Here is a 17,481-nt window from a genome sequence, read left to right as displayed (position 1 = left end):
GTGCGTCGCCGGCGCATCTCTCCTCCCCTTTTCTTCCTAAATCCGGCGCACTGTCTCTCTCTCTCTCTCTCTCTCTCTCTCTCTCTCTCTCTCTCTCTCTCTCTCTCTCTCTCTCTCTCTCTCTCTCTCTCTCTCTCTCTCTCTCTCTCTCTCTCTCTCTCTCTCTCTCTCTCTCTCTCTCTCTCTCTCTCTCTCTCTCTCTCTCTCTCTCTCTCTCTCTCTCTCTCTCTCTCTCTCTCTCTCTCTCTCTCTCTCTCTCTCTCTCTCTCTCTCTCTCTCTCTCTCTCTCTCTCTCTCGCTCTCTCGCTCTCTCGCTCCAGTTCTCGAAATGACATTGGTCTGCTCCGGAACATGATAACAGATAAGCCTCCTTGCGTTCCTTGTTGTCGGATAGTACACAATGATGACAATTTGAAACTAAAATACACTGGCTTAAATACGTTTTTGTCAAACAAAAATAAGAGCAAAAAAACAAAAACAAATAACAATTACATTAAAAAAGCAATCCAAAAACGGGGGGCTGCACTAGATCCACTGGAGCGCGCCCACGAGGAATAACAAGAGGAGAATTTGGTAGCGCGCACTCGCTCCGCCGTGCTCCCGCACCTCGTAGATCTTGGCTCAAGTGCTCAACTACAGGCAAAGTGAGCATGTATGTGCACGGGTTGATACCAGCGAGCCTTGGAATTGTTGGGTTATGCCTGGTCGCCTTTGTCCAACAGCCTGCTTCAGGAACTAAAACCAGCCAAGGTAAGTTTTCACCTCCTCAATACTTATTATCTTGAGTGTAGCTGCTCCGGGCTATTTTTTATTTGTGTTGTCAACCCTATGTTTTTAAATGGAATTTACGTTTTTGATGCATTCCTGATTACGGCATTTAAGTGCGCCACCACATAGCTACCGGACACCAAAAAGTACACTAAGTCGTGCGAGTGTTTTCAAAACACAATTAAGAGCATTGCATTATGCAGTGTAAGTTAGCATTCACATCTCCTTTGTATTTATTCCTTTATTTATTGATTTGCGGTCACTTTTGAGTCATCAGAGGATACACTCACTCAAGTCAAATGAAGTTTGCTGTCATTCCAGTGCTTGACTTTGATCTTGAGGAGCGCAAACAGTTACGTTTCATCGGCCATCCTGCAGGTACTTACGGCGAAACTAACGGGTGGCATTTGTCACAGTCCAGACAAGTATTTGACACCTTGCTGTAACGCACACACGCAGGAGGCTGTGAGTGTCAAGACACTGCAGCTACAGTGCCGAGCTGCCCTGCCGCCTGCCCTCGTTGCCCCCTTTGCTCTCTTGCTCTCTTGTCCTGTGAGAAATGCTCCAGAGCACACAAGACGTCCGCCCGGCCTCAATCCGCCCGATTCCCGACACCTTGCGGGAACAAGCGAAGCACAGTATTCCGCATGATCCCATCCCGCTTGGCCCCTCGTCACTTCATGTTCTCACAATACAAAATGCCAAATGCTGGCCTGCCCTTGCCAGAAAGTATTTGCATGCAAAGAAAGACACATAATGGTTTGTGTTCGGGTGTTGATTCTGGGTTGGTGATGTTTCACACGCACAAAAAGACATCTCTTGCGCTGTCAAGGCAAAAAAAAAAAAAAAGAGGGGGGAGGGGTCGGCGGGTGACTATTTTGCACCCTGGGTGGTCTGCTCCCCACTTGTGGGAAAACTCAATATTTACATTTTGCAATTAGAACTACTTTTCCCCTCACTTTATTCTCCGCAACATTAATTATACGCTTCCTTGTTGAGAGGCATACGGCAGCGGTGTTGGTGTGAAATTGTGTGCACCTGTTTATTGCTCACTCACCAATGAAAAGCCTCTCGCAGGGACTAATTGTGCGGCTATTTTGTGCCTTGACTGAAAAGAAACATTTTGCTTGGCATCCGAGTGTCGCGAGCGATTTGACCGGATGAAAAATGTCTTTTGTCTTTGTCTTTCATCAACGTCAGACTAATCATGGCACTCAGACTTAAGTCATCAATCAGTGGGTAGGAAGAGGCACGGTGGAACGAGCGAGGAAGACCTTAAAGATGTGATAGAGAGATTGACAAAGAACAGGAGAATGTTGGGAAAAATGGAGAGATTGAGTGCGCCGAGACGTGCAGCCACATGGTGGTAAAGTGAAACAGGCTCGAGGAGAGCCCTAAACGTCATGGCAAATCCTTGCAACTCAGTTTCGCTAATGCGGCAACACCAAGGCAACGGTTCGTGTGGGCCTGACATGTTGCTGTGCCTGGCTGTGTTGGTGTAACCTCTGCTCCAGGGCCTGGGGGTCTAAAGACGCCGGGCCGCCGGAGTGGGGAGGAAGGCCACGTCTAGGTCCGGTCACACTGTGGGAACCGAGCAGCCTTGGCAATGTGAGACCCCGAGTGACGGGACTCCTTACCTAGAGATGCTGCTCACCTCCCTCCACTCTGCAGAGGAGACGAGAGAGTGTGAGAGGGAGGGGAGGGATGAGAGGGAGGGATGGTAGCCCACCCACCCCTGACATTCACTCACCCTTTCCTTTTGCACCCAACTCTTGCTTTGTTTGCTTTGTCTTCGCTTCCTTTCCTTTGCATTTAATGAAGTAGCGGTCCTTTTCCTACTTGGCCATAGGGAAGGCCAAAGTTACGCACACATGCACGCACACATGCACGCACACACACACACACACACACACACACACACACACACACACACACACACACACACACACACACACACGCACACCACGCACGTGCACACACACGCACATGCACACACACGCACATGCACACACACGCACACGCACACGCTCACACACACGCAAACGCTCACACACACACACACACACACACACGCACGCACGCACGCACGCACACACAAACTAGGTCATTTCTATTTTTGCATGTCCAAAAACTTTGGAGCTAAGTGCATTTGACACACTGATCACTGCCGCAAATGATATTTAATTAGAAATGCGTCTGTTTCGAAATGTAAATGAAGAAAACATTAGAAGTACTGCTTACAACAAAAAAAAAATCAGTTTGTTGTTACTTTACAGCACAGGTGTCAAAGTCAAGGCCCGGGGGGGCAAATCTAGCCTGCCACATCATTTTCTTCGGCCCGCAAAAGCAAATCAAACTTGTGAAATTCCATGATTGCTTGCTAAAATCCGAACCAATGGATGCAAACCACAATAACAGTCATTATTTTTGACTTCAGATTTGAAAACTAGTTATTCATTAATTTGTTGTGTGCTCTATATGTAATATGTGCAGGGGACTAAACATTCCAATGGCTTCCCCAAATTTATAACAGCCCTCGAGAGGAAACCGTAACTACAATGTGGCCCACGGCATAAAATGACTTTGACACCCCTGCTTTACAGAGATTAGCGGGGAGGTTCATGACTGCTGAAGCATTACCCCTTTAGAGTCGGATCTAAAATGACAAAAGTTGAAATTCAAGACTAGATGATATTTCATGACCTTCGAGGCAAACACGTTTCAGATAAAATCCACATTGAAGTTTTGAAGATGTGTTTTAGGCCTGAAACAAGTCCTCAAATGACGTGATTAAAAACCAAAATGACATTATTTCTGCCTTGATTACCAGTTTATTGCCGTGTGCACGCCCAATAAATAGTCAAGTTTACCACAGTAGCAATTGTGCGTGCTATGCATGACAGTAACATGCTGTGAATGCGATAAGAAAGCCAACTTGGAAATAAATCTTACTAAAAAATATACTGTGTGTAGTTATGTTTAAGTTTCAATTGCTACGTCAGTAAACTGGCTTAAGGATGTGATGGAGAGGATGGAGAGGATGACAAAGAAGAGGACAATGTTGGGAGACGCCATTCCCATTCGCATTCCTGGTATTTCTTCAGGAATTACAAATCTGACGTTGAGTGTCATTCCCAAATTTTTTGGGGTTTTGTTTTTTCTTGCTGGGGTGCCGATAAAGCGCTGGCAAGACCTCTGGTACGACTCAAAAGACGCCATATGAAGAGAAACATAAATGGATATGGTTTTCCCTTGCCCGGGTGCGGGTCACCGGGTCCCCTCTCTGGAGCTAGGCCTGGAGATGGGGCTCGTTGGCGAGCGCCTGGTGGCCGAGCCTACAGTGTGTAGACCCTATGGCCAAGTAGGAAAAGGCCTACAGTGTAGGCCTAGAGGCCGACACCCATGGGGCGTGGTCGGGCTCAGTCCGAAGAAGAAACGTGGGTCCCCCTTCTCAAGGGCTCACCACCCATGGGATGGGCCAGAGGGGTCGGGTGCATTGTGAGCTGGGCGGCAGCCAACGGCGGGGACCTTGGTCCGATCCTCGACTGCAGAAGCTAGCTCTTGGGACGTGGAACGTCACCACTCTTGCAGGGAAGGAGCCCGAGCTGGTGTATGAGGTCGAAAAGTTCAGACAAGACATAGTTGGGCTTCCCTCCACACACAGCCTGGGTTCTGGTACCAGCCCTCTCGAGAGGGGTTGGACTCTCTTCCACTCTGGAGTTGCCCACGGTGAGAGGTGCAGAGCAGGTGTCGGCATACTTATTTTCCCCTGGCTCGCCACCTGTACGTTGGGATTCACCCCGGTAGACGAAAGGTTGCAAATTTCCCCATTGTGGGACGAATAAAGGTTTTCTGATTCTGATTCCTCCCTCCGCCTTCGGGTGGGGGGACGGGTTCTGACTGTTGTCTGTGCATATGCACCAAACAGCAGTGTACCCATCCTGTTTGGAGACCTTAGAGGGCGTGCTGGAGAGCACTCCCCCTGGGGACTCCCTTGTTCTGCTGGGTGATTTCAATGCGTATGTGGGCAATGACAGTGAGACCTGGAGGGGCGTGATTGGGAGGAACGCCCCCGCTCCGATCAGAACCCGAGTGGTGTTTTGTTATTGGACTTCTGTGCTCGACACGGATTGTCTATAACAAACACTTTATTCAAACATAAGGGTGTCCATATGTGTACGTGGCACCAGGACACCCTTGGTCGCAGTTCGATGATTGACTTTGTCGTTGTATCATCGGATTCGCGGCCTCATGTTTTGGACACTCGAGTGAAGAGAGGGGCGGAGCTGTCAACTGATCACCACCTGGTGGTGAGTAGGCTCCGTTGGTGGGGGAAGATGCCAGTCCGACGTGGCAGACCCAAACGTGTTGTGAGGGTTTGTTAGGAACGTCTGGCGGAATCCCCTGTCGGAAGGAGTTTCAACTCCCACCTCCGGCAGAACTATACACATGTCCCGGGGCAGTGCACCACTAACACTGTGTACAGTGAGGATGGGGCGCTGCTGACCTCGACTCGGGACGTCGTGAACCTGTGGCCAGAGTACTTCGAAGACCTCCTCAACTCCACCAACACGCCTTCCTTGGAGGAAGCAGTGTCTGGGGACTCTGAGGTGGGCTCTCTGATCTCTGTGGTTGAAATAACCAAGGTGGTTAAAAAGCTCCTCGGTGGAAAGGCCCCAGGGGTGGATGAGATCTGCCCGACATTCCTAAAGGCTCTGGATGTTGTGGGGCTGTCTTGGCTAACATGCCTCTGCAACATTGCGTGGTCATCGGGGAGAGTATCTCTGGATTGGCAGACCAGGGTGATGGTCACCCTTTTCAAAAAGGGGGACCGGAGTGTGTGTTCCAACTACAGAGGGATAACACTTGTCAGCCTCCCTGGTAAGGTCTATTCAGGGGTTCTAGAGGGGCGGGTCCGTCGGGAAGTTGCGCCTTAGATTGAGGAGGAGCAGTGTGGTTTTCGTCCCGGTCGTGGAACAGTGGACCAGCTCTAGACCCTTAGCAGGGTCCTCAAGGGTGCATGGGAATTCGCCCAACCAGTCTACATGTGCTTTGTGGACTTGGAAAAAGCGTTTGACCGTGTCCCTTGTGGAGTTCTGTGGAGGGTGCCTCAGGAGTATGGGGTACAGGAGCGCCTGATATGGGCCGTTCGGTCCCTATACGACCGATGTCAGAGTTTGGTTCGCATTGCCGGCAGTAAGTCGGAAGCGTTTCCAGTGAGGGTTGAGCTCCGCCAAGGCTGCCCTTTGTCACCGATTCTGTTCATAACCTTTATGGACAGAATTTCTAGACGCAGCGGAAGCGTTGAAGGGTTCCGTTTTGGTGGCCTCGGTATAGCATTTCTGCTTTTTGCAGATGATGTGGTACTGTTGGGGTCTTCAAGCGGAACTCCCCAACTCTCTCTCGAGCGTTTCGCAGCCGAATGTGAAGCGGTTGGGATGAGGATCAGCACCTCCAAATCTGAGACAATGGTTCTCAGTCAGAAAAGGGTGGAGTACCATCTCCGGGTCGGGGAGGAGATCTTGCCTCAAGTGGAGTTTAAGTATCTGTATCTGAGAGTCTTGTTCACGAATGAGGTTGTGAGGGAGCGAGAGGTCAACAGGCGGATTGGTGCGGTGTCTGCAGTGATGCGGACTTTGTACCGATCTGTCGTGGTGAAGAAGTAGCTGAGCCAAAAAGCAAAGCTCTCAATTTACCGGTCGATCTACATCCCAACCCTCATCTATGGTCACGAGGTGTAAGTTGTGCAAAGAGGCACCTGAGACAATCCAACACATAACTGCAGGGTGTAAGATGCTGGCAGGGAAAGCCTACATGGAGCGCCATAACCAGGTGGCTGGCATAGTCTACCGAAACATCTATGCGGAGTATGGACTGGAAACCCCAAGGTCAAAATGGGAAACACCTCCCAAGGTAGTAGAGAATGACCGAGCAAAGATCCCGTGGGACTTCCAGATACAGACTGACAAGATGGTAATGGCCAACCAACCAGATATCGTGGTCATAGATAAAGGGGAAAGGAAAACCGTTGTCGTGGATGTAGCGGTCCCGAGTGATGGAAACATCAGAAAGAAGGAACATGAGAAAATCGAGAAATACCAAGGGCTCAGAGAGGAGCTGGTGAGAGCCTGGAAGGTAAAGGTGACAGTCGTGCCTGTGGTGGTCGGAGCACGCGGGGCAGTGACCCCCAAACTTGACGAGTGGTTGCAACAGATCCCGGGAACAACATCGGATATCTCGGTCCAGAAAAGCGCAGTGCTGGGAACAGCACGGATACTGCGCAGAACCCTCAAGCTTCCTGGCTTCTGGTAGAGGACCCGAGCTAAAAAAAAAAAAAATATGGGGGACAGACACCACCCATGAAGGGTGAGGCGAGGATTATTATGTTTTTATATATATGTATGTATGTATGTATGTATGTATGTATGTATGTATGTATGTATGTATGTATGTATGTATGTATGTATGTATGTCTGTCTGACTATGTCTATGTATATATATTGTGTATATTACAAATTAAAACACTAAACTAGAAAATCTATCAACATTGTCACATTTTATGTGCTGCATAAAGTCTTGCTGCTGGCCGTGGTATTAACCTAAAAAATGCTCGACAATATTCCAAATTCCACTAAAAACTGATTGGACACTTGTTGCATATCGATCGGGTCTTCAACATCTGGTTAAAAAATATTATCAGCATGGTGTGCCTGATCCACTGGTGAAACGGAGACTTTGATCCTCCCCTCTTTCATCTATCACTGTGTCATCCAACAAAGCGGGTGCAGAAAAGTGGTTACTATTGCATAACTGTCTGTGTCTTTTGTGCTGTGTCATATTTATTTTGACTTCAGTATGGCGCCTCGAAAGTGGCTGCCTTTACAGCAGCTCTTTTATTTTGTTCTTCTACTTCTTTTACTTTTTTCTTCCTTTCATAACCTTGCTGCTGTTTATTGTGAATTTCTCTATTGTGAGACCATTAAAGGTTGTCTAATCTAATCTAATCTAATCTAATCTAACCTAACCTAACCTAACCTTAATAAATAAATAAATAAATGAAACGCCTTTTAATGACGAAAAAGGCATGACGTTTTTGTCAATCTGCCATGTGGCAGATTGCAATGGTCTTCAACCGGCATCCTTTTTTCTCATGAATATTGTGACAATGGTTCTGCTATGTTTTCCTTTACCTTGCGGTGACGTTTCAGTTAAAAAAAAAAAAGAAACAAAACCCTGACCTATAAACTAAAAAAAAGCAATGAAAGCAAGATATCTGCTGAAAAATGGCAATGGCTTTCAGGAATTGTGAGACACAATATTATTTCTCCCTATACACTCACCCACCTCACACTATATTGTGTGACGTTTAGGCAGATGAGTGCCGAACCTGTTCACACCGTTCATCCAAACATAGTGCTCTCTTGAGACAAGAAGCTACTCTTAGTCTGCGTCTGCCTCTGTGTGCAGGGCAGGCATGCAGTGCCTGAGATGGACCGCGCCTGGGGGCAGCTCTCGGTCAGTCGCCGATGACGAATGAGCTGAGGGGATCAATCCTGTGTCACTTTACCCACTCTGTAAAGGCACACACAAATCATCTGCCTGCCATGTAGCGTGCCAAGAGCACTATACGTGTTGTTACACGGCAGCTCAGGAAGCGCTGAGATGATTATCTCTTCATTACTTGAGTGGTGAACACACTCGACAATACTATCGTGTTTGCCGACGCTGTTTGATTCACAACAAAATTTTGATCAATGGCCGTGCGCTGAGGACAAGTTCGAATGGGTGCCAGTGGTGGGTGATTGTAGACTGGAGAGATATCATTGCGCTTCGCAGGCACCCATGCTTTTTGATGCCATTTAATGAATTGTGCAGTGCGAACAACAAGATCCATGTTTTCAGGCATGACCAAGCTTTTTTTCCCTTTAGCCTAAACCCTGAAATGTATAAGCATGACATTTTTTGCTCTGCTAGGACGGGTTGAAGATGCTTACCTGACGCTATCTGACGTAAACCGTAATGGAAAATGTCAATAATAATCCTGTTGCAATTAATTTGCTGCTCATTTTAATGAAAGAATATTTCCTCTGGTGTATTTTTAATGTCGTATGTATCATGACAGTTTCAACATCATGTTGATGGCACACTGGCCTGTAATAGGTCAACTGGTGTCTCAATAATGGTGAACTCAGATTATCTAATTTATTGGTTGATAACTGGGTTCGGCCACATACATGCTGGATGGGGCAACAAATTATCCGTGATAGTGGGGCGCAATTTAGGACTACGTACTTTTTGACCAGATGATGACAAAATGTTATTTTCATTATGGACAAATTAAATGCATATCGGCAAAATGTACATGGTTCTTACTCAGTGAGAGCACATCTAATGTCTAGAACCCCCCCCCCCAAAAAAAAAACATTGTGCATTGTTATAACAAAAAAAGCTTCTTTGGCATGTCGTTTATGGAGCAGATAGAAAAATGCTTCAACAAAGACAAAATGGTGATAGAGCATTTTAGGCGGATGTGCACACTATGTCTGTCATGATCTGGTTGGCGACCAACGGGGGGCGCTGTCGGCCCCGCCTGCACCTGCACAGGTGCTGGTCGTCCCGATCAGATTGGCGACCAGCGGGTAGCGACGTCAGCCCTGCCGGCAGCCTCGCAGGTGCTGGTCGTTATAACCAATAACACTTAAAAGGACACCTGGCACGATCATCCGGTGCCGATTCATTGTTTGTTTGCTGCTTGGTTGCAGCATGCATCGTGTACGTGTTTGTTTAACCTCGGCGGGCTTTTACTTTTGGTCTTCTTTTGCTACTTTGTATTTTTTCCATTCAGATCATTTTGATGTTTTACATTATGTTCCTGCTGACTTTATTTTAATACAATTTGTCAAACAACCTCCTGCTCCCTCCTGCCTGCTTTTTGGGATCCGAACCCGCCATCACCACCTCACAAAACGTGACAATGTCATGCAATTATTGTCATCTTGGACGATGCCCATGAACGTTTGTTTTACCTTGCCTTCTATCATCTTAAATGTGCCAATTCCTGAGAATTCCCTGATTTTAAACCTTAAAAAATTCATTCATTCATTTCTGAACCACTCGCGATCACACTCACACCAAAGGTCAATTTGTGTTTAATCAGCGTGCCATGCATGTTTTTGGAATGTGGGAGTAAACTGGAGGATCCAGAGAACAAGCAAGGGGAGAACATGCAAACTCCACACAGGAAGGCCAGAGCTGCAATTGAACCCAGTAACCCAAAAATAATGTCCACTTAAGAACCAAAAAGACAATTCTTTGCTCATTAAGTACAATCCACAATTCGGGGAATGCAAGGTTCTCCCATGTTTAGCTGTTATATTTGTGTGAGTAACAAGTCAATGTCAGTTTGCAAAGCACAGTGACCTAAGAGGATGGTAAATTGACATTCAGTATACCAAGTATGGAGGATCCTGACTATTCTGGGCTATGTGAGTGACTGTTATCATCTTGAAATGAACAGAGAGCGAGCGCAAGTACGACAGTGACTGGCGTCAGTGAAGGGAGGGAGGGTAGAGACTTTTCAAACTAGCCTGTTTGTTTGTCGAGCATTAATCTGAACAAGATGTTCTAAATGAGGCCTGGGATGCATTTCTGCACCGTGGCATTGTGGTTGAAATGACAAAAAGTCACTCCCCTGCTTCCATCATCTTCTCACTCTGTCAGTGGCCTTTGTCCTGCATACAGATGCGGTGGCGTGCTGACAGCATCGCTGTCGTTGTCAGCAGAGGTTGGAGGTGGTGTTGACGGCTCTCTGTCCCCTCCAGTCTGAAACTCACCTCCAAAACACCCCCTCTCCTCTTCAACCCCACCAGCGCTTACTGAGGAATCACTGCGCCGCTCCTCAGCCAGCTGCAGCAGATCATTAATCCTCTAAACCCCACCGCCCCTTCCTCCCAACCCCACACCTCCTCTAGCCTCGCTCCACCGCAAGGCCCACATTTGTTTTTTCTGCTACTCACTGATGGGACATGTTGAGGATCTGAAAGCAATATGAGTGGGGCTGTCATCTTCCGAGGCCCTCTTCATTCACTTTCCCCTGTCACCTGTGGGCTGAAAAATGGGGCCATGTGGCTCTTTGAGCATTGTGCCGGGGAGCAACATGGGGATCAGAGAGGAACTTCTTTAGGCGAGTTTTGTTGTGGTCAGTGATGTTTGAAGGGGGTTGGGGTCACAGAGAGCCTTGTTTACAGACTGTGCGTGTTTACATTCCTGACGGCGAGCGCCAGCTTTACTGTTGGAAGTGAAAGGAAATGCTTTTATTCTGCTGAGTAATGGAAAATCCAGGCCAATACATCAAGAACAAAAAAGAAAAAAATGTTATTTATTTGGTGGGTTCTCACCAGTGCATTCAAGGCATGGAGGGTGGAGGTGGGGGTCATTAGAAAGTACTCATTAGAAATGCATGGGAAAAAAAGATGAGCTATCTTGCGAATGAAGGCTCGTTCTGTATATCGTCCAATAGCATGCCATGGTGGAATATGAGCATGATGGCGCAACAAGACCACATTATTGCAAAAGAATTGTCTCATGAAAACCCATTAAGAAGTTGTCGAAATTCTTCATCTTACTTTATCCTCTACTGTTTGTATCACAACTACAGTTCTTCAATGATACGTCATTGAAAGGGACTGCACCTCTGTTGTGAGCCGATACCATGAAACCCTTAATACAAACTTGTAAATTGATGTTTGTTAATTGTCCCCCCTCATGGTTTTTAAATGAGGTGCCCATTCAGTCGATTCCAGGAGGTTGAACCTTTCATTTCAAAAGTCTGCTTCATAGCTCACACAGAGAAGCATTCACTTTGTAACTGACTTTGACAGGAAAAAAACACTAAAAATATCACACTTTTGCTGTAATTGCTATGTTACCATCTTTATAGTAGGTACCTTTGCTGGCTAAAGTGACCGCCAATGAATGTAATTGCTGTGCGCGGAGAGTTGCTGTTGAGAGCTTCTCGACTGGCAAGTGCAAATCTTTATTTGAGTTCTACAGCTTTTAAACACGTCTTTGTGGTGTGTATTCATCTTTTCATGTCTATATTTGTATTTTTTTTAGTGAAGTGCATTTGTAAACTGTTCGACTAGCTGTGGAGCACAACTAAATTGTCTGTCTGACCCCTCTATTGAATCATATGAGTCTTTCAGCGTTTGGCAGCAGCTGCATCTGGAGGAGCACCAGGAGGTCACAAAACATCAAACGCTGTACAGTCTTTCTGGGTGACACCATGCTGCCTTCAGTGTTTGGTCGCAAACTGACCTGCAGGCAATTACCACAGGCGCCACACTGCGGGTTGTCCGAGATTTTTTATTTATTTTTTTCCTCTCCCCGAAGTAAATCTCTCTGAGTCGCCATCAACACTTCCTAAAGCCAGTGTGTATGAATGTGTTGAAACGCTCCTGTTCTGATATCACCACCAGAGTCATGAGAGAGTGAAACGTGCTGACCTGGCACTAACGCTGCCAGTGAGAGGAACCGGATAACTACTTTGAAAAGGTGCCAGAGCAGAGGATGGAAGATGAACTGTGCACCCAACAGCTTCGTCATGGTTTTGCGCGTGAAGATATATTTTGGATGCGTAATTAAACTGAGCAGATATATACTAATGTTGAAATAAACACTTCCTTCTTGTTTTGTGCTGAGGGTTTTATTTCAGGGCCACTCATCCATTCAAATTTTTTCACCTTAAAACAAGGTAAAAGCACAGGAAGGACAAGTAAGGCTTTTTGGTATGTATTCTTTATTTTTTCTTCAGATTTGGTGGACATTCGAAGTGGGGTGGGAGTGAGGCTGAGGCATTTGAAGCAGCGATCACAGTATTCTTGAACGCAAACGCATCAGTCAGTGGTTGTGATTCCTTCTTTCTTCCCTGAATTTATTGGCACGTTACGCTGTGTGTCCCATCACCCAGTAGCAAGGGAGGCCGGAGGTGGGTCATTAGATTGTATTCAGGGGAAGCAATCTATAGCTGACTGCTCGATTGCTTTTCATTTGTATTTGATGATTGTGATTTATGAAGCATTTTCCAATGCTCACTTCACACCTCCTAAAGTGAGCTGGTCATCCAGAATAACCTGGAGGACCTCAGTGCTCTGGCGATTAGTTTAGACAATCGCATGAGAGAGATACGATGGGAATGCGGGCTTCAATAGCATTGACCATTATCCTCAATGTTGAGCGATCGATCCTGGGAAGACACAAGCAGAGACCATCTAATTCCAGCGGAGCCTCACAGAGACACGGATAAACCCTTGTAGTAAGGTTGAGGGTGACTTCAGCCCAATGATAGAAGGTGTTCCAGACTGGATCCCACTTCTCATGTAGTTTACTGGTTCATGAGGTGGCCACATGTCAGATGAGACCATCGAGATCACCCCATGTGTCTACAAAGCTTGGTCTTCAAGAACCGAGGGACTTAACATAGGTCCAGAAAAGATCCATGTGACCAGCTCAGGTTCTTTTACATCCTGTCGCTTTTCAAGCCATCTTTCTAACACCAAGAAATTCGAATTGTCAGGGGTTTCCCTCTCGACATCATCATCCCATTTAAAATTCTTGGCTCTATAACCAGGACATGAATTCAAGCTTTCCCTTGATTGAGAATTGGAATTTATTTTGTCATGACCATTGTTTAAATTCAACTGAACCTGAAAATACATTACTTGGGAGCTCCAACACAAACTGTCTGTTTAGATAAAGAAGCTCAGGAATAACATAGTTAAAAGAAAGTATTTAGTAAAGATAATGCTCAGTCGCTACCTCTTAACTTTATGATTGCATGATGGAACTTCTATTCAACACTATTCGCAACCAGAGCATGGTGCACCAAAGGGTTGTATGTATCTCCAGTAACCTTGCGCAGGATTTATCCAGTCATCTCCCCCCTGAACTTTCCTCTCAGCACTACCAACGGTAATTATGATATGTGTAACTGTGAATGACATCACTGGCTACAGTGAGCCAAGGAACCTTTCACCATATTCACTGACCACAAGAACCAGGCCGACATTCTCTCAGCAAACGGTTGAACTCATGACAGGCAGGATAGGCTCTACTATTGAACCACTTATTTCACGCTGACCGATCACAAGGGTTCACATTTTTAAAAGCTCGATGCTCTCTGCCAACTTCACGGTCCGTCTGTGGAAGAGGCCAGATTAGTCTATCATACCTGGTCAGTGCATAATGGGTATGCTACAGTGGGACATTGAGGATTACGGAGGCTTTAACAAACACACCAGTTTCCTGTGCAGTCTCGTCCTTGGTCACAAGACTCTTTGGACTTTATAACTGGCTTACATTTTTCCAGAGGAAGGTCAGTCATACATACCGATTTTCTGAAACTGACCCATTGCCTGCCCTTACACAGACGCAAGCTGTCTTGTATTTAAGGACTGCCAAGCTGCTGAATTCTTGTTGAGATTATTGACCTTGCTTGCTGTTCCCTCAATTAATATTTCTACAGTGTGACTTTTTAACCTGGGTTCGATCGAACCCTCGGGTTCTCAGGGGTTCGGTGGATCCTCCGCCGCAGAGGTCCACCTCTCAGTCTAGTCTGCAGTTAGTAGTAGTCATTGAAAGAAGCGTTCGGTGAATGAGCATATGAAACTGGTGGGGTTTGGTGCCTCCAACAAAATTAAGAACCACTATTCTAGAGCTTTTACAAATGTTCACCACTCCAGTTAGATTAGTTTCACATTTGGTAAAGTGTTTCTTTTGTTTTTGTTATGTTTTTTGGGGGGAATTATTGCCATTTTGTTTATTAATTAATTTTAGTTTTTATTTCATCTTCCTTTTTGCAACTTTTTGTGAATATCTCTTCGATCTTTCTTCCCTGAATTTATTGGCACGTTACGCTGTGTGTCCCATCACCCAGTAGCAAGGGAGGCCGGAGGTGGGTCATTAGATTGTATTCAGGGGAAGCAATCTATAGCTGACTGCTCGATTGCTTTTCATTTGTATTTGATGATTGTGATTTATGAAGCATTTTCCAATGCTCACTTCACACCTCCTAAAGTGAGCTGGTCATCCAGAATAACCTGGAGGACCTCAGTGCTCTGGCGATTAGTTTAGACAATCGCATGAGAGAGATACGATGGGAATGCGGGCTTCAATAGCATTGACCATTATCCTCAATGTTGAGCGATCGATCCTGGGAAGACACAAGCAGAGACCATCTAATTCCAGCGGAGCCTCACAGAGACACGGATAAACCCTTGTAGTAAGGTTGAGGGTGACTTCAGCCCAATGATAGAAGGTGTTCCAGACTGGATCCCACTTCTCATGTAGTTTACTGGTTCATGAGGTGGCCACATGTCAGATGAGACCATCGAGATCACCCCATGTGTCTACAAAGCTTGGTCTTCAAGAACCGAGGGACTTAACATAGGTCCAGAAAAGATCCATGTGACCAGCTCAGGTTCTTTTACATCCTGTCGCTTTTCAAGCCATCTTTCTAACACCAAGAAATTCGAATTGTCAGGGGTTTCCCTCTCGACATCATCATCCCATTTAAAATTCTTGGCTCTATAACCAGGACATGAATTCAAGCTTTCCCTTGATTGAGAATTGGAATTTATTTTGTCATGACCATTGTTTAAATTCAACTGAACCTGAAAATACATTACTTGGGAGCTCCAACACAAACTGTCTGTTTAGATAAAGAAGCTCAGGAATAACATAGTTAAAAGAAAGTATTTAGTAAAGATAATGCTCAGTCGCTACCTCTTAACTTTATGATTGCATGATGGAACTTCTATTCAACACTATTCGCAACCAGAGCATGGTGCACCAAAGGGTTGTATGTATCTCCAGTAACCTTGCGCAGGATTTATCCAGTCATCTCCCCCCTGAACTTTCCTCTCAGCACTACCAACGGTAATTATGATATGTGTAACTGTGAATGACATCACTGGCTACAGTGAGCCAAGGAACCTTTCACCATATTCACTGACCACAAGAACCAGGCCGACATTCTCTCAGCAAACGGTTGAACTCATGACAGGCAGGATAGGCTCTACTATTGAACCACTTATTTCACGCTGACCGATCACAAGGGTTCACATTTTTAAAAGCTCGATGCTCTCTGCCAACTTCACGGTCCGTCTGTGGAAGAGGCCAGATTAGTCTATCATACCTGGTCAGTGCATAATGGGTATGCTACAGTGGGACATTGAGGATTACGGAGGCTTTAACAAACACACCAGTTTCCTGTGCAGTCTCGTCCTTGGTCACAAGACTCTTTGGACTTTATAACTGGCTTACATTTTTCCAGAGGAAGGTCAGTCATACATACCGATTTTCTGAAACTGACCCATTGCCTGCCCCTGTCCAAACTTCTGTCATCTCTAGGTACCACTTAGCTGCTCATCTGCCATGTGTTCTGCCTACATGGTCTACCATGGGTTATTGTGTCGTATTGAGGACCTTGGTTTTCCGTAAGAATTTTTGCAAAGTCCCAGGAGACACCGTGAGCTTGCCATCGGGGTATCACCCTCAAACAAATGGTCAAAGATTCCAGGACCTGGAAAAGTGCGCTGGTGTGTTCGCCTCATCCAACTTACATCAGGGTCCAACCAGCTATCATCACCATACCCTTGTCTCGTCTGCCACAGGTCCGTCCACGTTTACGGCCGTGTACAGTTATCAACCCCCTCTGTTTCCCTCTCAGGAAGGTCAAGTGGACATTCCCACACTATAGCTGAATTTGGTGTTTGGAGGGAAACCCGAGCAGCCCTGTCACACACTGCTGAGTGTAATCAGTTGATTGCAGATCGCCGACACCGCCCAGCACCCAAAGGTATAGTTCCACACTTGAGAGCTGCATCTCTGGGCCAGCTGCCGAAAATTTGGACCAAGATTTATCTGACCTTTTGCGGTGGAAGCGATTGTGAACCCTGTTGCTTTCAAACCCAGTCCTCCACTGACTCTCAAAGTCCAACCGGTCTTCCATGCATCGCTGCTCAGGCCCATGGAGTCCAGACCTCTGACATTCCCCGCCCACCCCTCCACCTCCTTCTCGTATTTTTGACGGAGACCATGTTTGCATGGTCAAAGCAAGATTAGATTCCAGATACCTGGGCAGGGGTGTACATTATTTCGTCCACTGTGAAGGCTACGGTCCGAAAGAGCGTCAATGGATCCCCCACTTCTGGATTTTGAATCCATCCCTCCTCCAAGACTTCCATAAAGCTCATCCATACAAGCCAGGTAGTCTGACTGTCCACAAGGTGGGTGGGGTATACTGTCAATTTCCAGTGTGTATTAGTTTTGTTTCAGCACCAGCTGGAGTGGAGGGTGTTCCTCTTCACCGGTGTGTAGTTTTCTAATCAAGCCTTGTCTTGTATGTAAGGATTGCCAAGCAGTGAATATCTCTGTTGGATTATTGATGTTGCTCTCTGTTTTGCCTCGGTGGATGTTTTCTGGACCTTGTTGGCTTACTCCCGTGTTAGGTAGGTTATCATTAGCCAAGTGTTTGTCTATTGATTTTGTTGCATGTATTGGGACTCTTGCCATTTCATTTATTAGTTAATCTCGCTTTCTTCTCTTCCCTTGACTTTTGCAAGTGCTTTTTGTTAATGCTGTACTTTACCTAGCTTTTGGTTGTGGGCTAATTGTATTTTGTCACTTCTTTGTTTTCTGTAAATAAATACATGT

At 46.1% G+C, this 17,481-nt stretch overlaps 1 protein-coding gene across 6 annotated transcripts in view; it reads left to right on the top strand.

The window, feature by feature from the left end:
* Positions 1 to 353: 353 nt before the first annotated feature.
* scube3 (signal peptide, CUB domain, EGF-like 3) overlaps positions 354 to 17,481 on the top strand; it is a 105,820-nt gene continuing 88,692 nt past the window's right edge. For 5 of the 6 annotated variants that reach the window (XM_088995303.1, XM_088995295.1, XM_088995287.1 and 2 more), the window contains exon 1: positions 355 to 750. In XM_088995303.1, coding sequence (XP_088851429.1) covers positions 651 to 750 — 100 coding nt within the window. In that variant the 5' untranslated portion in view covers positions 355 to 650. Of the gene's footprint in view, positions 751 to 17,481 lie in introns of all 6 variants that reach the window. The other variant, XM_088995272.1, reaches the window with a different exon arrangement.

The sequence above is a fragment of the Hippocampus bargibanti genome, linkage group LG01 (assembly GCF_051943395.1).
Source record: "Hippocampus bargibanti isolate YZ-2025 linkage group LG01, ASM5194339v1, whole genome shotgun sequence".
NCBI lineage: Eukaryota > Metazoa > Chordata > Actinopteri > Syngnathiformes > Syngnathidae > Hippocampus > Hippocampus bargibanti.
This window is presented reverse-complemented; position numbering and strand designations above follow the sequence as displayed.